The sequence below is a fragment of the Homarus americanus genome, unplaced genomic scaffold (assembly GCF_018991925.1).
Source record: "Homarus americanus isolate GMGI-L3 unplaced genomic scaffold, GMGI_Hamer_2.0 scaffold23617, whole genome shotgun sequence".
Taxonomy (NCBI): Eukaryota; Metazoa; Arthropoda; class Malacostraca; order Decapoda; family Nephropidae; genus Homarus; species Homarus americanus.
In genome coordinates, this window is record NW_024720711.1 from 3,968,133 (window position 1) to 3,989,240 (window position 21,108).

General features: G+C 35.2%; 1 protein-coding gene across 4 annotated transcripts in view; it reads left to right on the forward strand.

Annotated features, from left to right (window-relative positions):
• Positions 1-21,108, forward strand: part of LOC121860746 (SLAIN motif-containing protein 2-like) — a 51,991-nt gene that overhangs the window by 21,008 nt on the left and 9,875 nt on the right. For 2 of the 4 annotated variants that reach the window (XM_042358084.1, XM_042358082.1), the window contains exons 4-8: positions 2,815-2,964; positions 7,588-7,629; positions 14,525-14,767; positions 16,490-16,677; positions 17,560-17,702. In XM_042358084.1, coding sequence (XP_042214018.1) covers positions 2,815-2,964; positions 7,588-7,629; positions 14,525-14,767; positions 16,490-16,677; positions 17,560-17,702 — 766 coding nt within the window. Of the gene's footprint in view, positions 1-2,814; positions 2,965-7,587; positions 7,630-14,524; positions 14,768-16,489; positions 16,678-17,559; positions 17,703-19,116; positions 21,106-21,108 lie in introns of those variants that run through there. The other 2 variants (XM_042358081.1, XM_042358083.1) reach the window with 2 other exon arrangements.

Here is a 21,108-nt window from a genome sequence, read left to right on the forward strand (position 1 = left end):
AGAATATTATTGTAATACAACAGTTTTTTAACTGAAAACCATTCGAAAAGCGATTACGGTAACATCTTTTGAACGAAAGAAAGCGAAAGTCATTGCTTTCGTCACTTTCCACTGTAATACGTACGTCATTTCAGCAAAATATTACATTTCCATATTCTCAGAAATAAATAGTAGTTTTGCTGAAACGTAATGCATTTCAATGTAAATTAGGATAAACTACATGAAAACAAAAGACTTTACCTAACCTTCCGATGTTCAAGATATGTTACTCGTTTTTTGAGTAGTTTTCGGTTAAAATACTCTTATATTAGTGATATTTTATTCATACTGTGCTTGATATAATACATTCACGGAAATGTAATATTTTTGCAACTACAATGTTGATGTCAACACAAGCGTGGTTACAGCTGACTGAGTGAGGGAGAGCTATGCGTGTGTGTGTGAGGTTGCGGGAGCGGACGGTGTCCCATGTTCGGTGCCGCGTGCGAGTTGAATGGCGCGCGATTTGAATGTACTTCAATGTACAGAATATTCCTCTGGTGGGGCAATCCGCGTATTTGCAAATCTGTGTATGCTAAACCCGCGCATGTTAAGGGCCGACTGTATACTTAATTTATATTGAGGCGGGCGGTCACATCCCATGGCCATGCAGCTGTGGGATGTATTCATAAATGTCTTTCATAATCCAAACTTTTACCAAATGCTGTATTATGAAAATTGTAATACAGGTACAGTACAGCCACTCCTCGACTTACGACCTACCCGACTTACGACCACCCGGACATACGACCGCCCGGACATATGACCGCCCCAGTCGTACCAAAAAAATTTCAAATTATGTATTTTCGAGTCCCGACATTAGTGATTGCTCTGTGTACTGAAAAAATTTTCGTTTGTAATTCCATTTAAAATGGCTGGCATGCTTAAAAGTGAGAGTTTTGTGGTGTTGAGAAGAAAAAGAGACACCCATTTTAGATTTTCTATGTATTATTTTTGCATTTTCGACTTACGACCAATTTGACTTACTACCTGGAATTGGGTCCCTAACCCCGTCGTAAGTCGGGGAGAGACTGTATTTGTAATATTTCAAAATGTCTCTCATATTTTGACATTTTACCAAATACTGTACAGTACTGTATTAAGAAAAATTAATATATAATTCATAGCAGGAAAGCATTACGAATTATGAGTGAGCTTGAATTTGAAGGGTACGAATTATTTACTTAGAGTATTTATTTATTTTTTACTACTGTATATCTAAGATGTTTTATTGTAAATGATAAAGTGTTTGAGTACTGTTCAAAATCTGTTGAAGGAGAGATTGACATATTTTTTCATTGAATTAAGCTGTTAAAGCAATACTGGATTGTACAGAATAATATTTTATATACTGTACTGTAGTTTGGAAGGATGTTTTTATGTGTTGGATGTGGGGAGCTGTTAAAGAATTAAAGCTTTTTTTGAACAACTGTTATGGAAGTTTGGTGACGTGTTGAAATATTGAAGGAATTTGGAGGGCGACTTGTGACCATTGACCACAGATAAGTCACATATTTTGTATGCATTGCCATCATTGCATGCTGGCATGGCAACTTAAGTGATTATTGTTATCTTTTCAATCTTGTAAAAGTTTTCTCTTTATTTGCTGTCAATTCGTTTTTCTAATGTTTCTAAGAGATTTATTTTTCTTTGGTCTTCAGTTTCAACAATACAGCCCCAAGATATCCATTTGGTTTATTTCTGTTGTACTATATTTGTGTTACCTAGACTATTTCTTAAACATATGATTGTCAGCATAATGTTTCTTTGTTGATTGATTTGTTCCTGTCTACCCTAGCAACCGAGGGGTAAATAACATTTATAATGCTATCTATATGTTTTATCATTCAACAAAAATGAAAAAGAAAATAGATCAAGGGTCCCCAAACTATCTTTCATGACATGTGTCTGCCTGGCACACACTTCAATAAACATCTGTTGGAGAGAGCTGTCAAGTGCAAAATTACAACTCGGTAAAACATGCCGTAGATGAGTTCCTATTACAGTACTGTACTTTTATGTCTATACTGTAGCAATACTCTATAGGGAAACAGACATTCTCTAGGACATACAGGTAGTCTATTTTAGTGTGTATTATTACACATTGTGCATTATTTAATTTCAGGTGTGCTACATTGTTCATTATGAAAATCAGTACAGACGGTTCATTGATATCAAAACAAGTTTTGGGACGCCTGATGTATATAATTGCTTTGGTCAGCTGTCCATTGTCTGTTCATTCATAAACTTTTCATATTTTTTACTTATTGTAAATTATTGGTAAAATTTTGATAATGTACAAGTTTCCAGAAATGTTCCTTGGGTAGTCCTCTCTTAAATATGTGTTCAGTGACAGTGTAAGGCATCTTTGGTGGCTAATGTTAATAAAGTGTCTACATCAGTGTTTGGTGTCCCAGATGGCAGAAAGGTTTTTAAGTAGCTTTACTTCCATCTTGTCTTTTTAAAGGTATTATTCCAAGTTTTAAGGTTTGAGTTACAAACAGCAACATAATAATAAGTCTACAGTTCCTATGAAATGTAACAAATTAGTTTAGATTTTGCACAAAGCTACTTTGTAACAGTTCAAAATAGATACTGTTTAAAAAAGATAAATATTTATGATTCAATTTATAATTTTTTTTATGTACTGTATACAAGGTAAAAGTTTGAAGAAAAAAGAGATGTGTATCACCAAAGTTTCAGTGCAGTATTTATTAGTAAAATTTTGCTGACACTTGAGATGGCATAAATATTTCAGACTATCCCATTTTACAGATGGTAGTTCCCGAGAGTACCTGGCACGGTCGAGTGGGTCACTGGGGTCAGAGGAGGACGACCGCTTGAGTTCGGCTTCAGAAGGGAGCTTTTCGTATCATTTAGCAGATGTGGCAGACGTCAATGCTCTGGCTCGACTGCAGGAAGAGAGTCAGTATGACTGTTGCTTGGTGTTATTGATGGTTTTATGTGAAGAGGATTATGGGCTGATATTTAGGGAGGTGATGATGGAGGCTTTCACAGAACCATGTCAAGCCTTTTTTTTTAAATGTCAGTATAATTTCATGGGCAGCTAGATGGGTGTCAAGTGGGTATAACTCTTCATTTGTATTCACACAAGTATGTGAGGTTTATGTGATGAAACATTGGACATAATTGATTATTATACAAAGAAGGCAATGCACACCAACCCCCAAAAAACATTAGATGTAATTCTTTCTAATGTCATAGTCTTTTGTTACTCAACTCAGTGGTTTTTAAAAAGATTGATGCTACTGTATTAAATTAATTTATCACCAGAATGGAAAAAAAATCTGCATATAGTTTTTGGCATGGAGATAGATTCCCTCGACTTTAGCAAAGCCTTCGACAGAGTCCCCCACAAAAGAATAATTAGAAAGGTAGAAGCTCATGGCATCAAAGGTAACATCCTTAAATGGATTAGGGCGTGGTTACAGGACAGGAAACAGCGAGTGAGCATTAACGGCACTAAGTCCCATTGGAGCAACGTCACAAGTGGAGTTCCCCAAGGCTCAGTACTTGGACCATTATTATTTATTATATACATAAACGACATAGATATCGGCATAGACAGCAACATAAGTAAATTTGCTGATGACACTAAAATAGGACGTGTAATTAAATCTGACGAGGACTCTGCAAAACTACAGGAAGATCTAAACAAATTTTTCGAATGGTCTGAAAAATGGCAGATGAAATTCAACGTGGACAAATGTAAAGTACTCAGTATAGGAGATGTAAACAGGGAAACCAGATACCAGATGAACAACGATGCCATAGAAATCCGACTTAGAGAGATTTAGGAGTAATGATAAGTAGGAACCTTAAGCCAAGTAAACAATGTGTTTTTGCTCGTAACAAGGCTAATAAAGTACTTGGGTTCATACAAAGGAGTGTTAGTTACAAGACTAGCGAGGTCATCGTAAAACTGTATCTTGCTCTTGTGAGACCACACCTGGATTACGCAGTTCAGTTCTGGTCACCGTATTACAGAATGGATATACGGTAGAATCATTGGAAAGAATTCAGAGGAGAATGACAAGACTAATCCCGGGCATTAGAAACCTTGAGTATAGAGACAGGTTAAAGCACCTTAATTTGCACTCCCTCGTGAGACGTAGAGCGAGGGGCGACCTGATAGAGGTGTATAAGTGGAAGTCAGGGCTAAACAACGGGGACATTACAAAGGTACTCAAACTATCCAACCAGGAGCGAACTCGTAACAATGGTTTTAAATTAGACAAATTTAGATTTAGGCGTGAAATAGGTAAACACTGGTTTGGAAACAGAGTTGTGGATGAATGGAACAAGTTGCCAAATATCATCATTAACTCGAATCTGCTGAATAGCTTCAAACATAGGTTGGATGCTTATATGAGCAATAGGGGTTGGGTGTAAACGGGACTGCCCAGTATGGGCCAATAGGCCCGCTGCAGTTTCCTCCATTCTTATGTTCTTATGTTCTTAAGTGCAACAAAAGAACTTGGATTTGTAATATTTAACTAAAGGTTTCAGAAATTAATACAACAGACATCATATTGTCTCATAACTTTATAATGGAATTTAATATATGGTATTACATCCCAACACAAGTTTGTTAAGAGCAAGGTTAGCCCCTGCATGAATCAAATTAAACCTACAGAAAATGTCTAAACATTTTGAAAACATTATTAGATCATTAGCTATCACACGAACACCAGCTGTTTGCAATTTGTAAATACAGTACACAGTACATGATCTCCATAATATATATGAGTACAGAGCACCATTTATTCTCTATTATAGGAAGCTCTTTCATCTGGCCACAGAAATTCCTTTCTTTCAGTGAAAGTTATTTACTACCCGGTATGCAGAATGTTTGTGATCTTCCAAACATTGCTTGAGTCTTGATTTATAGATTTTATTAAGACTTTCAGAGTTGTACATTTTTTAAGGACAGCTGATCAGTGAACTAAGTAGTCAAGAAGTACAGTAATATAAATAAGATAAATTTTTTGGACAACTTTGAAGGGAGTTATTATTTAATTAACATAATACAGTATCTTAGAATACATGTACAGTATAATATTCACACATTATCAAAGGTCTTTAAATGCTTGAAGGAATATTTCTGAGGTGTTTCCTCATTCATGGAAGAATGAATCATAGTACTGAACAATATGAATTTTAATAATTCAGTTGTTAATATTTTATGACCTACTACTGTATACCACTTACAGTATTTTATTGGTTAAAGATATCACACTGGGAATTCATGTATTACCATCACCCTCAGTCATACAACTCTAGTATTGGGAGAAACCAATTAATTATAGGAAGGTAATTTATGAGGAACCTAATAACAATATTCTAGTTTTTCAGTCCTAATGGTATTAGAAGCAGGACATAATACAGTATTAAATGAGGATGTTAGCCATGTGTGACTCAGAGGTTGTACCTTTATGTTAGGAAAATTATATTGAGGTGGGTGTTGTAAGTGAGATAGTAGAATAAGATAATGCCTCCATTAATTTTTTACATGATATTCCTTTTACTCAGGATGTACAGGCTTTTGTATAAAAATATTTTATTTCTTAATCTGACCAAGAACTTCAAGCATGTGACAGTAATTTTTTATTTAAAATCTTCAATGTAACAATCTATATATATATATATATACAGTATATACCTTGATTATTTATGTCTTATTAGTGAGAACCTGAGTTTCTGGGCAACTATGATTGCGAATTAAATACATCTTTCCACGTTTATAACACTTTAATAGTAAATACTCCAATCATTGCTATTGTGTTTTCAACCTCAGAGAGTATATGGATAAATGCTAACTAAATTTTATATGATACCCAGCATGCACTACTCTGTTTGAGCAGGGAATAATGTAAAGCTTGGTTAGGCACTAAACACCCTTGATGTTTGTAAAGAACAATAGTACAGTGTATGTACCACAGTTCACAAGGTTCTCACTGATAGGTCTAATAATAAAGGATCACATCTGTTGAGTTTTGGATGATGAAGAAGGCATTTAATTTGACTATGGTTATTACTAACCTGGTCCCAGTTTACTAAGTCTTGGTAAGTCTCATTACTCATCAGCTCTTCATTTTGCCTGCCAGGATGTTGATGAAATTAACGATCACCAACTTATTCTAGGTTTCATTAAGGTCTTCTTGCATTTTATCACTTATGTTATAGGACCTTTGGAAATCTCTACAGCCTGACATGTTTGGAACTTTTAACTCATTCTTGCCTTTTGACCAGACCCCTTTTACTACTTTATTACCCAACAGTAACCCACAATAATGCCACGGTACATGCAGTAATGACAAATTCTAACGAGAGTCTCTTAGGTCATCTTTATTTTCCCTTAAGTGTGAGGTCGACAGAGTTAAAATAAGAAACTTCCAGGTTATTATGGTGATTATTTTGTAATCATTCTCCATATTCACTTATTTCAAAATGAAATTCTTATATTTTCCATGACACTGTGTGTGTAAACATACACAGTGATGCCTTGGGAAAAATAGCATAATTATAAAACCCGAGCAAATCTTTATCAGAATGTTAGATTTTTGGTGCCACAGATTATAGTGTTGGAATCTAGAACTACTTTATAATTCACTCCAGTTAACCCATTGGCTGCATACAGAAATTAAATTTTTATTAAGTCTTCTAAAATTATTGTTAGATGAGTAAAATTAAAACATGTAAACATGTTATTTTATACTTTTCTAAGTCAGTTTAGGTTCTATGAATATATTAATGATACAAGGTACTTAAATTGAAATTCATGCACTCTAAAACTCCAAAGTTATAGCTTACCCTAGATGCATACACGTGCCAAAAAATCTATAGACTATAACTCATATAATCTCCATCAACATCAGAAAGATAACAGATGCTGGGTAAGGTAGAACTTTAATGTGCCAGCTCTGATGGTCCTATGACCAGAGTCGATTGTCACAGCTAAGCGAGTTAATTATTTCCCTGTGGACTAAATTTGAATTCCACTGACAATTTATATAAATATTTCCTTCAACTGTTATCAAATGTAGCAGCTAAATTACATTATATCCTGGTATCTATGTGCTCTAGGTAATGAAGATAATGCAGGAGGGAATGCGCATATGTTAGAAATTGTAGAGAGGGATGTTACCTGCATAAGTGTGGGTTTTTAATGCTATTTATTCAAGTACTGTATTTTAAACTATAGAATCATCTTTGTAACTTTGGATTTAATATAATTTAGTTCTTACATAAAAGGAAGAGTTTTTTTTATAAATGATAGTGTGGACAACCTCAAATGTTGTGGTTTGGGTATTTGGTGCTCTGCCAGTATTTACAAGGACTAGACATCAAGAAAAAAATGGATGTGTTTCTTAAGGTTATATTATGTGAGGGACATTTTTGACATTACTGCAATAATCCTGCACTTCCATGCTCCCTCTTTTCCTACAGTAGTGCACTGACCTCCCTTCATTTCTCTCTCTTGCTATCTTTCTCCAACTATTAACTGAAGAGGGGTTCAAATTGCAGGTTTAAAGCTTCCTGACCCAAGAAGAGGTTCAAGATTACCAGGTATGTGGCTTATGACTTGCTTAGGGTTAATATTTATTATGGGTCTCATAGCCAGGCTCAAAAGTGATTGGTTTATAAGGTATAATTGTGGCCTTAAAGATTTATTGTGGTTAATACGATTATTGTATGTACGTATATGAACGTATTTATTTTGAAACCAATTATATTAAGAAGAAAGTTGATGTAATCACCTTTGAGCCTTGTGTTTGCATGATGACTGCATCTTTAGGGGCATCCACAATCCTTGCATTTCAAAATAGACATGCATGTTTTGGAGACCTGCATTCAGTCTCTACTCAAGTGTAATGCAGCACTAACATATTTTACAAAATGCTCACTCAATAATATCTAATTCACTCATTGCAGTGTTGCATTAAAAAATTATTTACATACCTGTACCATGATTAGTGAGAGAAGTTAACAAAGTTTAGGATCTTCTGCATTGTAGAATGATTATGACAGAACATTGTACAGGTATAGGAAATGACACCTTGGTAAGCATAAAGTACTTCCTTCCACAGTATGCTTTTATTTCACTTGAAAAGAATATTGCTCCTTATATTGTATAAAAGAAAATATAGATTTTTTTACCCCTTATCTCTTACAAGTCCATTACTGCTGCTGGTCAGTTTAGTTGTAACACAACTCTCTTATTTGCTGCCATATGTTCCTTAACTATTGTAATATACAGTATGTGTGTCAGTATGGTGTTCCCCTTCCACAATAAGGGCCCAAAATATCCCTCTGGTTTACCTTTAGTGCTTCACACAACCCCGGATATAATATTGACATTTCATTTTATTTTTAGTACTGTACATTGTTCTTGTCTTGATGTGAGTGTCCTGAATGCAGACTCTCAGCCTGACCGACTTATTTTACCAGTTTGTTGTAGCATTGCTTGTTTGCTCAGACACGCAGTGTACCTACAGTAATGCTTTTCTACTATTTTTTCCCTTTGGTTTGTAAATGCTTTGGATTATCTATCTGAATGTAGTTATTATCACTGCCTGCATTTAAAGCTGGGTACATGAGCAGACTTTTGAATAGGACCCATTTTTGTTGTTGACATTTCATGGATGTACCGATGTATGGAATATAATATAGGGTGTTCTTGACTAGGGAAAATTTAGACTTGTTGTATTGAGTAAGACATTAGATACACACACATACCATTTGAACTATTTGAATTTGAATGGTTTCATTCTTTTGTGATATATATATATATATATATATATATATATATATATATATATATATATATATATATATATATATATATATATATATATATATATATATATATATATATATATATATATATATATATATATATATATATATATATATATATATATATATATATATATATATATATATATATATATATATATATATATATATATATATATATATATATATATATATATATATATATATATATATATATATATATATATATATATATATATATATATATATATATATATATATATATATATATATATATATATATATATATATATATATATATATATACAGTATATTTATTTATTTTTTTAATGAAAAACTCCTCACCGAATGTTTTGATATCTTACCAAGAATATTTCTTCAGATGTCATAGAACTTGGCAACATAAACACTTAGAACATCTACCAAAGAATCAAGCTGACTATTTGACTGGCTATGATAAAATTGATAAAATTTGTCTCTTTCATTAAACTGAGTGTACACTGTTACAGTATTTTCCAGTTACTTAAAAAATATGCATATTACCTGATACTGTACTGTATCGTAAAATTAATCTTTGCATTTACATCCATTACACCTCGTCTGAAGGAGGACCCGCCACACCAACTTACTCTCTGGTGTTTATTTTAAGCCTCTTACTTCAATGTTATATGATACGGCCACATAGACTGTACTGGTAATAATATATGGTACGGCCACAGATACCAGTAATATTGCAGTATATGATATATCCACATATACCCTTACATGATATTATATGATTACAGCCACATATACCATTAATAATACCCCTTGTATATGATACAGCCATATATGGGTATTAAAGTTACCTCTTATTTATGTTAAAAGGTAATAATGTGTGAATAAACAAATATGTTGTCTCAGCTTGTGTAAGTAAGAGGGAAAGGTATGGATAAAAGGAAAGAAGAATGTGGAGATGTGGATAAAAGGGAAAGAAGCAGTGAAACAGAAGGATATAGAGATAGTAGGAAGTGAGAGGACTCAAGGATGAAATTAAATGAAATAGAAGTCTCTGAATAGAAAACAAAAACCATGTAGAGAACATAATAGTTGTGTGGCATACGTATACTGTTTATAAAAAGCCGAAAGTCTAGGAAGTAGGACGATTTTTGAGTGCAACTTGTGACATCAAAGTACTGTACTGTACTGTATTCCTTTTTTGTACATCCACATACTAAATCTGTCATGAAGGCTTTTTATAGAGTTGGGTAATTAAACTTAACAAATAGCCAGTTTATAGACAGCTAGGTTATGATCTACCATTGTTTCTAGTGGGTGGGTGAGGAGAGAAACGGAAGTATGTGTACACTTCTTGGTGCAAATGTCCTCAGTGTTTATAGCATCAGTTCTGTAGTCTGTCTGATTAGTTCCTTTGTTTACTCCTTGCATGATGCAGACATTTTGGTGGACGTTTGTTAGAGATCTCTGTAGTCTAATTGTTTTTTAATTAAAGAGATTATCAAAGTTTCATGTGGTAACAATTATGGTCTAAAAACAAGAGCACTAGTTTTGGTCATGTACAGACATTTGGGATGTGTGGGATTCATATATATTATGTCCTTAAGCTACATAGACACCATGAAAAGTAGACCTCTGTAAAGATTTTTTTTTGGGGGGGGGTATGGTTTTGAAAGGAAAATTTGCTTTGGGATGCATGCACCTGATAGTCCAGAGGTGAATAGTAACTAGAGTGCACATAGAAGTAGTAGAATAAAAAATTTTAAATAATGCTGGAAGCTCCTGGTGATCACAGCAGATATTAGACTTTTTCAATGTAACAAGGTAGCTCACACACACACACACACACACACACACACACACACACACACACACACACACACACACTATTAGGTTTCTCCACCACAGACTGGGTAATTCTCTCTACAATGAGTTATTATTACTTAAAAGAATATTTATCTAATTTATGTTGATGCAGTTATGTTGACAACGTGTTTCTGTATTATCTGGTTAACAGCTGGATGGTGTAGTGGTTGATTAAGGTTGTTAAGAAATGTATATTTTTGTATTGTATTACATATTTCATCAATTATCTTAAGTGTTTCTTATTTTCAGTTCTAATACTGTACAGGTACAGTTATTAAACATGCAATATGTAATCCATTCCTATACAAAGTAGGAAAAATACCTTTAGTACGACTGTACAGTAGTTAATTTTCATAATGCTGCCTCACAAAGGAGTTGATGGTTTCCTCCAGAACAAGAATGGTTTAAGATGGTCCCCAGAATAAACATGATTCTTATGTTGATGATTAGAGCCTGAGACATTAATAAGGGATCTTAGACTATAATTTCAATCAGACATAATGGCACATCTTGGCCTCCTGAGTTTGAGTAGTGTCTAGACTCTTAGAGTGTACAGGAGCAAACTCTACTTGTGAGTGTTTGCAGCTCTTCCTTCAAACTTCTGGGATTCATCATGATCTGAAGCTCCTGATGACCATTGTTTAATTACATTTCTGAATGAAAGGGGTTCCAGTCTTGTATGTGTATTGATGAAGCCTCCCAGCTTCCTTGCATTTTATTGCAAAGTATCCACGTTGTCTTTCAAGATGTTATCTCCTCCTGGGCAAACTGGTGTTTTGGCAAATTCAAATATATAGGGAGATAAGAGGAACCTGTGACTTAACATCCAAGAAAAATGCTGACGTTTTGCATCACCTGACCAGGACTGGTGATATAAACATCTTCTATTCATTCAGCTCACTTAATGTGAATCATAAGTGCAGTGGAAACCACATCTAACATGAGTTTCTACATCACTGTAGGCTCAGCACATGTACTGTAACTGTAGTTTAAAAGTGTATGATATTCTGAGTGTTGTGAAATGTGCAAGGGTTAAAATAATTAAAATAAGAGTACTCATGATGTCCCCCATAAATTGGACATAACCCTATCAAGGCTTGGATGCCTCACACATTGACCCAACAGTTCTCATCTAATTTTTACATTTTTAGCTTTTATCTTTCTTTACCAAATTTGTCTAGTTACTTGTGTTCCACTGAATTAGTTTTTGGTCTTTGTTTCATCCTAAAGTAAAATTTCCCAAATATTTATGATAAATACAGTATACAGTATATCTGTATACTGTACGGGTTGCCCTCCCCGATCAGGGGATGTGTTCCTTGGCAAGCCCGTAGCTGAGGAATCTGTGACTGGGGAAGCCATTATAACACAGAACGGGGGATATGTTGCTGGACCATCCACACTTTACCACCAGAAGACCTGCAAAGTCATTTAAATGGACACAATGAGAAAATAACGTTTATATTTTGGTTCACATCCTTGTTCAATAACCCTGTCAGGACCTATAATGAGAGAGATATTGTCAGATAACTCAACTTAAAACAGAGACAAGGTAGCCTGACCAACATTGAGAACGAGTAGTAAACAACCAAAATGGTACCTCTGTTCACCAAGTGCTTTCAAAGGTGACGTCATATATAATGGTTATTGTAATAATAATAATAATAATATTACGTACAAGCAATCACTGTTATTGTTATTATTATTATTATTATTATTATTATTATTATTATTATTATTATTATTATATTTGTTGTTCTTATAGATTAAAATGTTCATCAAATTACAGTACAGTATACAAACTCTTGAGAAACAAGGTGCTGATATTCCTGTGGTCCTCACATTCACAACACAGCAGTGCTAGTTACCATGACAACAGGGCTTCACATTCACAACACAGTAGTGCTAGTTACCATGCCAGCAGAGCCTCACATTCATAACACAGCAGTGCTAGTTACCATGACAACAGGGCTTCACATTCACAACAGCAAAGCACTGGTTACCATGACAACAGAGTTTCACATTCACAACAGCAAAGTACTGGTTACCATGACAACAGAGCTTCACATTCACAACAGCAAAGCACTGGTTACCATGACAACAGAGCTTCACATTCACAACAGCAAAGTACTGGTTACCATGACAACAGAGCTTCACATTCACAACAGCAAAGTACTGGTTACCATGACAACAGAGCCTCGCATTCACAACAGCAAAGCACTGGTTACCATGACAACAAAGCCTCACATTCACAACACAGCAGAGATCTAGTTACCATGACAACAGGGCCTCACATTCACAACAGCAGAGCACTGGTTACCATGACAACAGTGCTGTGTTAGACTCCTCACTGTCTCTAGCCTTGATGAAAGCATTACTGTCCATCCATACTTGTCTCTTGTACAGTTAGAATCAGTAATGTACTTATCCCACTTCCATTAAGGACCCATAATGAGAGAGAGATTGGTGCCATCCATTACCAAAACTTGCCACCACTACTGTGAAACTCATTAGAGTATTTCAAAATAGTTTTTCCTATTACCATGTGTTTACATCATATACTGTATATTATAAATATGTTATGAAAATTTAATACAAATCGGCTAATTATGGTACTAAAAGTATATCTATACTGTAAGAGGTGCTATGATATTGGATGCCCTTGGAAATGTCAACCATGGCTTCAGCACCAGCCAGGAGCCACGTCACTTTGTCAGGCACAGGGTTGTATTAATGCTCAGAAAATGTAGTCATTTATGTTTTATTTTTACAAGTACAATACAATACAGTATTGTGTAAAGTGGTACAGCCTAAAGAGATAAGATTCCACCTCAACTGCTCAGGACCGAAAAGGTTGCCACCATCATTTAGTGTAAAGGAAATGGAACCAAAATGTTTTAGTGTTGTTTTTGCTTAATATTCTAGAGTATATTATATGCATGATTGTAGATGCATGCCTGTTCACCATGAAGAGATTCTCAGTGAAAAATCCACAATTACAGTAGCTAGAAAACACATACAGATATTTGGAGAGTAAAAAAAAAAAAAAAAAAAAAAAAACAGTGCTAGACTTTCTTGCAAGCAGAAACAAATTTTTAAATTGAAAAATTATGCACATATATATATATACAGCTAGACCCTGACTTACGACGGGGTTAGGGATCCAAATCCAGGTCGTAAGTCCGAATGGTCGTAAGTCCGACATAGATAAAAAAAAAAAATTAATAGAAAATCTACAATGAAATACAGTACAGTAAAAGTAATAAATAATGAGGAATAGATACAGTACAGTGAAAGTAACAAATAATGAGGAATGGATACAGTGTGACTGAGCACTTACCTTTAATGTAGTCAGCTGAATGCACATGGGGCCCCCATAATTTTCTAATTATACATGGAGACTACATTAACTGGAAACGTTTCGGTATAGAAAATGCGTGCGTCATTTAAAAAAAAAAAAATTGAAAAAAAAATGGTCACAACTGCGGCGGTCGTAAGTCCCGACGGTCGTAAGTCGAAGCAGTCGTAAGTCGGGGTCTAGCTGTATATATATATATATATATATATATATATATATTTTACATACAAACTTAATTAATGGAATTGTAAGTCTTCAAATTTATTTAATAATACTGTAATTTATCTCGTAAAGTTCATGTGTTTTGTTTCCTAGATGCATTTTAAAAGAAAGTTATGAAAATAGTTAATTGGAACTTCAGATTCCTCCTCATTATTTTAATATTTGATGTATTTCAGGGCATGATCTGTGTGACTAATAATAATTCATTATGACTCCCACTAGGTATACGCACAGGGACTACTGGCATCCCATATTCTTCTACGGGCTCTGGGGGTTCAGCGACGAGTTCTCAGGAGGATCTCATAGCCCCACCCAATCTCATGGCCAGTCCCCGTCGCCCTGCCCGAGGTCTCCAGCCCCCAACGCGTTACTCTGCACACACAACCCCATCACGAGAGGGTTCTGATCTCTCTACACCACCAGATAGTCCTTATAATTCACAGCACAATCTTGAAATTTGTAATGGTAAGACTCCATTGATCAACTTTCCATGCAAAGTATTTGGGATTTTACACTTGTATGGTGTCTATTAAAGGGTAGGTCAGTGGTTCTTAAAAATTTGGAGCTGCCCCTCCACCCTTTGATGAACCTTGAATTCACATTGCTTCCCCTGATCCCCAAAAGTCCGAAGAACACACTTTTTCAAGTTCCAATTTCACTGCCTTTATTGCCTTTCTAGATCCAAATACTGTAAACAAAAGGATTGAATTGACCGACCACCTTACAGCATATTGTATTGTTTCAACAAATGGTTGATAATAGGTCCATAAAGTGATAAGTTAACTGTGGTAGTGAGAAACATGACAGCATATAGCCAGCGACTTGGACTTGTCAGTACGGTAGACTATTAAATCTGCAAAAATTATTTTACCAAAATAAACTTTGCTAATTATAGGGCGTGTCTTATCACATGTAGCATCTTATGAGCCGGGAAATGCAGTACCCACCATGTTGGGCTAGAAATCTCCTGCAGTGCTTTAAAATTACCATGCATTTGAGCATCATGCTTGTCCTTTACATGGTCACCATCCTCATGAAAAATACCCAAACACCCAGTCAATACCTAACAAACGTAAATGCACTTTATAAGCCTGAACTACCCAAGAGAAGCATTATGTAACAGAAGAGCTTTTATGTGGAGAAAATTAATATGAAGTTCTTTTATCTGAAATTTATTACCATTTTCTATGCTTGCTTGGCTGAAACTCAGTCATGTTCACCAATGTCCTGGTCAGTTGAACAGTTTTCTATCAAGTGGGAAGTTTTCGACACATTTTAGTGATTGCATTACACTAAAATGTATTTTTGTGTAAGGAAAATTGTAAGGTTTAAAGAAATTCTGTTATAGTTTTCTTGTATCGTTTTATTAAATATAAATTTATGCTTACTTTCCCTATTGGGGTACTTTTCACAGTAGTATTTGGAGCACTTACATCACCTCTTCCTCCTCCCATTATTTAGCTGGTCTCATATACATGAGTCACCAAGTGGAGGGTGTTGGTTAAAAGTGAAGGATTGATCCTGACACCTCATTTTTTGGCTGACCCCAGAAGTGAGCAACATGGCTACCTTTGGGTAGCTTAGAAGTTGACCGAAAATCATTGTTCTTTCAACTGTATTTCTAACATGACTGACTTGATTGAAAGATACTGCATATTGTCTGATATGTCATTAACAATTCCTTGCTTATTGGTGACTGTTCTTCTGGTGGTCCAGTTTAGCCCTTCACTACAGGATGCCAATTTTAAATTATATTTTGGTTAATGCGAGACAATTTTATTTAAAACAGAGAGACCCCCTATATCCAAGTTCCTAAGGAATTGCATGTAATGGCAAAATGCACCTAATACTTGAATTAATTCCAGTGTGTTGTGTAGGAGTAAACCTGGGCATACAGCTGAGGATACAGTGTTTTAATACACAAGTTGCCAAGGTCTAGACTCTACAACATTTATTTTTATTTTTCTATTGCCCAAATTCCATGTACAGTTTTGTACTGTACATGAATTTTACAAAATGGAGGTTTTATTGTAATATTTTATTTTGTCAAAATCTTTACCTTCCTTCACATTGCCCTTAAAACACTAACAAAGATTTATCCACAAAGTATGTACAGTACAGTATATTATTTTCCAGTAATGCTGTTTACATTTTTAATTTTTTTAATACTACAAGTTTTCTTAATAGGTAGGAGTGGATTACGTCAACCAAGCGGGCTGCAACGGGGGTTAGGCGGCAGTGATCCTCGGTTACTGGACCACCACACCCCTAGTAGTAGTCGTGGAGCATCTCCATCCCGATCTCATGGCTCACCCACCGCTTCTCAGACAGATTTACGTCATGGACCCAGAACCTCTAGATTACAAGCTCCTCAAGTTAGTAACTTTTCCTTCTAATTGTTGTGGATCTTCATCACTGGATTTTGATTTCTTTTGCTGTTACTCCATTCATATGTACAGTCGCTCATGGTTCCACCTGTTTCAGCGGTTGGCACATTTTGTGAGATGTGGCAGATCTGCGTTTGTTTATATTATAGTAAAACCTCCGAAATGTCCCTAAGGAACCTCGCAGTAGTAGCCTGACTAAGGATGTTAAACAAACATTTCACCTCTATCTCTGAATGCATGCATTTCTTGCATGGTTGTAGTTTTAATACAGGTTACAAAATAGAACATCATTGGATCCCATGTGCTATCTGTTAGATGTGTGGCAGGGTGTTGTGACATAAGGAGAGGGAAGGGTGGGGGTTCTCTTTGCCAGGTAGTGGAAGAGGTGCACCAACAGACTGTTGTGTCTAGTGAAGTGTTCTCATTCTGTGAATGCTAATGTTTTATATGCGGTTTCAGGTAATATTGGGATAAACTAATGAAAAATTATTGGATCCAGTCTTCTTTATTGTGTGGATAAAATTTTTACTCTCCCTGCTAATTACTTTACCAAACCTGGGTAGTATAATTAGGTTAGCTAAATTTCAAGTTATTTCTAAGCGTGCCTCCAAGGGGACCTGATATTTGACTTATCTGTAATCTAATTGACTAATACTAAGTTTGGTGTCTGTATGAATCACTCATGGTGGCTCTGAGAAATATGTGAAGACCAGTCCTGTCACCCCCTCCATGTAACTTAACAGGCTCTACCAGGGGTGGTAGGTCTCACACATTGTTTACCTCATCTTCACAGCCATACCAATGGGATTTCACATTTTAATCTTACATTTTGTTGTTATTACATAACCTTAATATGCAAACTTTGTTTAGATGAGGAGTCGGTTAAGTGCGCCATCACCTGTGCGTGTACCATTAGGGGGAGCTTCAGGACTCCCACAACCAACAGAAATCCCAAGACCTAAAATGACAGGGATCCCTCGGCCAGGGTCACGTCTTCAACCCCCCAAAACAAGGTGAGTTACGTTTAGTGCCTACAGGTCTTAGGATAAGAGGCTTAAGGTTTTAGGTATGTTGTGTTGTTAGCATAGTATCTGATAATCTTAACTGTATATTATCATTTGATAACATCATAGTAACTTATCAGGAAAGACAGATGCAGCCAATTTTTTTTAATCATCCTATTCTATGATAGATGGTATTGTCTGGAATGAGAAGAGATAGATGAACCCCTGACTTTAATTAATAGAATAAGTAGTCACATGTATTAGGTACAATAACTGAAATTGTATATGGGATAATGAATCTGGAAAGGTAGGTTTATGATAAGGGCCTTCCATAATGATGGCATTGTTAATGTTTATAAATGGATACAGTGAGCAAGTTCTCGTGTTGACAGGTGGAGCGAAAGCATGCTGTAATTTAACGCTAACCACTTCAGTGGTTGGGTTTAAAGTAGTAAAGGCTGTGCCAGAATTTATAAATTGGAAGGACTGATTAAAGAAAAGGCTTTGACTGGCAGCAATGATATAGAAAATATTTTGAAGTCAGAGTGAAAAAGAACCCATATTTTTCCAAAGCTTTTCCTAACAGATTCAGTGACATTTACAATTTCATTTATTGTCTATAAATTTGCTTACAAACTAGCTTAACTGTAAATAGAATGTTTGCTGAAGCTATATATTTATTGTTATGCCTCAGCAAAATACAATTGTTTTAGTATTTTGTTGTGCTTGGGACCAACCCATTGTGATATAGTGAATTATGTTTAATAGTCCCCTTCACCCTCTGCCACCCACCATAAATTGTCCAGAACTGCATATATGTGCATAATAATGAATATAAAACCATAATATAAGTACATACAGTATACAGTAATACTGTGATAGAGTGCAGACCAGATGGAACACAAGGTTATAAATTCCAGTGACTAGAGTGATACACTAGGACATAATTGATTTTGTTAACAATCACTGTCTGTACTGTAAACGTTGAAACTATTTTGGTCTCAACATGGTCTGCTCTTCACCTCTCCCACACACACATATATAAAATATAAAAAGGGGACAGGAAACACTACTACTTAACCTAAGTTCTTTATCCAGAAATCTTGACCCAAATACCGTACTGTATATTCAAAGGTAATTTATCATGTAATTTTCTTTATAAAAGTAATTAAAATGTTCAGTGTTCATGTGAAATTAGTGTAGTGAACAGAAACTTTAGTACAGGTATAGGACCATTTATCCCTCATGCTTGGGACTTGGGGGTTAACGGATTGAGGGGTTTTTCTGGAATTTAGAGCACCAGGCCTAAAATGTATTTGATGTACAGTAAAACCTTTGCAATTGGCTGCAAAGCCATTGTTCAGATCACAAGATTCACCTCTAAAAGAAGCTTTTAACCCTCTCATGGTCATCCGATGCAAAGTGTGCCGCTAAGCACTCCCATGCTGGTGGAACTCCTCCTGCTCAGCAGATATCTCACACTGAGAGTACTCCTCCCGTAAGCAGAAATGCTGGAACAGTGGACCGGCCCTATCAACCACCTAAGTTCCTCCCACTACTCTTGTGGACTGGCAGATGCATCTCTAAGGGTGCAATTTTGGTCTGGATCGCTTTACCCAGTGTTTACTAAAATATTGCCATATCAGAAAATGCCGTCATACATTGAAATACAGTAAACCTTTAAACTACACGGGTATAAACAATGCGGCCCTCGCCCCTCTGCGGATTGCGCTATGGGTTGCATGGGAAGGAAGGGAGGTTGTGTACATGCGTCTGACAACTTCCACTACTAGCCGCGGCGGTCTCTGCTTTGGCCCAGGAGAGTTCCACTGCATCTTTGAGACACAGAATACATACCCATACTCTTCATATTTCTTATTTTATAGTTTTATATTATATTTTCCATACTTCTAAGCCATATTAGAATATTGAAATGATTTCTCCACAACTTTTATAGTTTCATTATGTGTAACAATGGCAGTAGGTTTGGACAATGTTCAAGGTGTATACAGTACTGACATAAGATGGTTTACTTGGATACTTTATGTGAGGGAAAGATGAAAATCACAATGTGCATCTGCTGCCTGATGAATCTCAGTCAGTACAGATGAAATTTGAGTAGTAAAAACTAAAAAAAATTAACTGCATGCTTGTGAAGCCAGCATAAACAAGGGTGATCTATATACAGTAGGTACAGTCGGGGTCAAAAGTCTTGAACAATTAACAATATCTGGCATCTACTTCTGAGTTATATATATATGATTGGGATATAATACTAACACTACTTGTCATCACATATTATGCCTGAACCACATTATATACAACTGAGGCAACACTAACTGTAAATTGTAACTTGTTGGTCACAAGTTACTGCCTGTTGTAGATGGTTTGGATCAAGCATAATGTTAACTCGGGTCTGGACAGTCACATAGCTAATCCATTGTAGACATGTGTTTTTTGCTTGTCTCTAGCCAGTCATAATGTGAGCTACAGTATCTATAAAATTTCTGCTAAAAATTAAGAAAAAAATTTTGAAGTAGCTAAAGAAAATTCTGATTGTTTAAGAGTACTGTACTGATAACCTAATGTTTTAATTTGTTAAAAAATTAATGCAATTTACTACAGCACTATTTCAGTAATATCTATTTTATAATTTCTTTCAATTTGTACAATTGGATTGTAGAGGTAGATGTACTGTATTCATGAATAGCATTTTTTCATTCTTTCATTGGTTTGTTTTTCTTATACATATGAAATAAATTACCAAAGATAAAACATATACTGCATATGAATTGAGGTTATTTCAGAAAAAAATAGCAGCAAATTTAGCAATAGTAACATGGCACTAACTTTTTAAATATTTAGCGTAAGTGGCGGTCAGTGTTATGGTAATTAGCTGCTTTAATTTTAAGATTTAGGGACATAGCACTGGTTTTGACTGATGTTAAATAGGCTGGTGCATAGAACTACACTCTTTTGGTTCAGACAACTATGGAAACTTGTGTAATAGATGAAAAGATGGATATTAGCTAACATGTGTCTTGGCAAAATGTTTATGTTTAGGATATTATGTGTCATAATTGCTGTTGCTTTTGGCATAGTCTTCCTTGTTTTCTAGTGAATGCAGGAAATTTTAGCCGACAAATTATTAAATAAAATCTCTATACTGTACTGATAATGTTCAAACAGTACAGAAAAATGGAAACAGGCTACTTTTTAATTTAAAGAAAAGGTTATAAAATCTTCAGATCTACCAGTTAAAAATAGTAGTGTTGGGTCTCTAGAACCACAGGATTAATTTTAGTACACCTTGTTCAGTTGACTAATGAAAATTTTAATATACATACTGTACACAGACTACACATTAACATTAAGGGAGGAGATGATAATGTATTGATTATTGTAATTGTGTTGC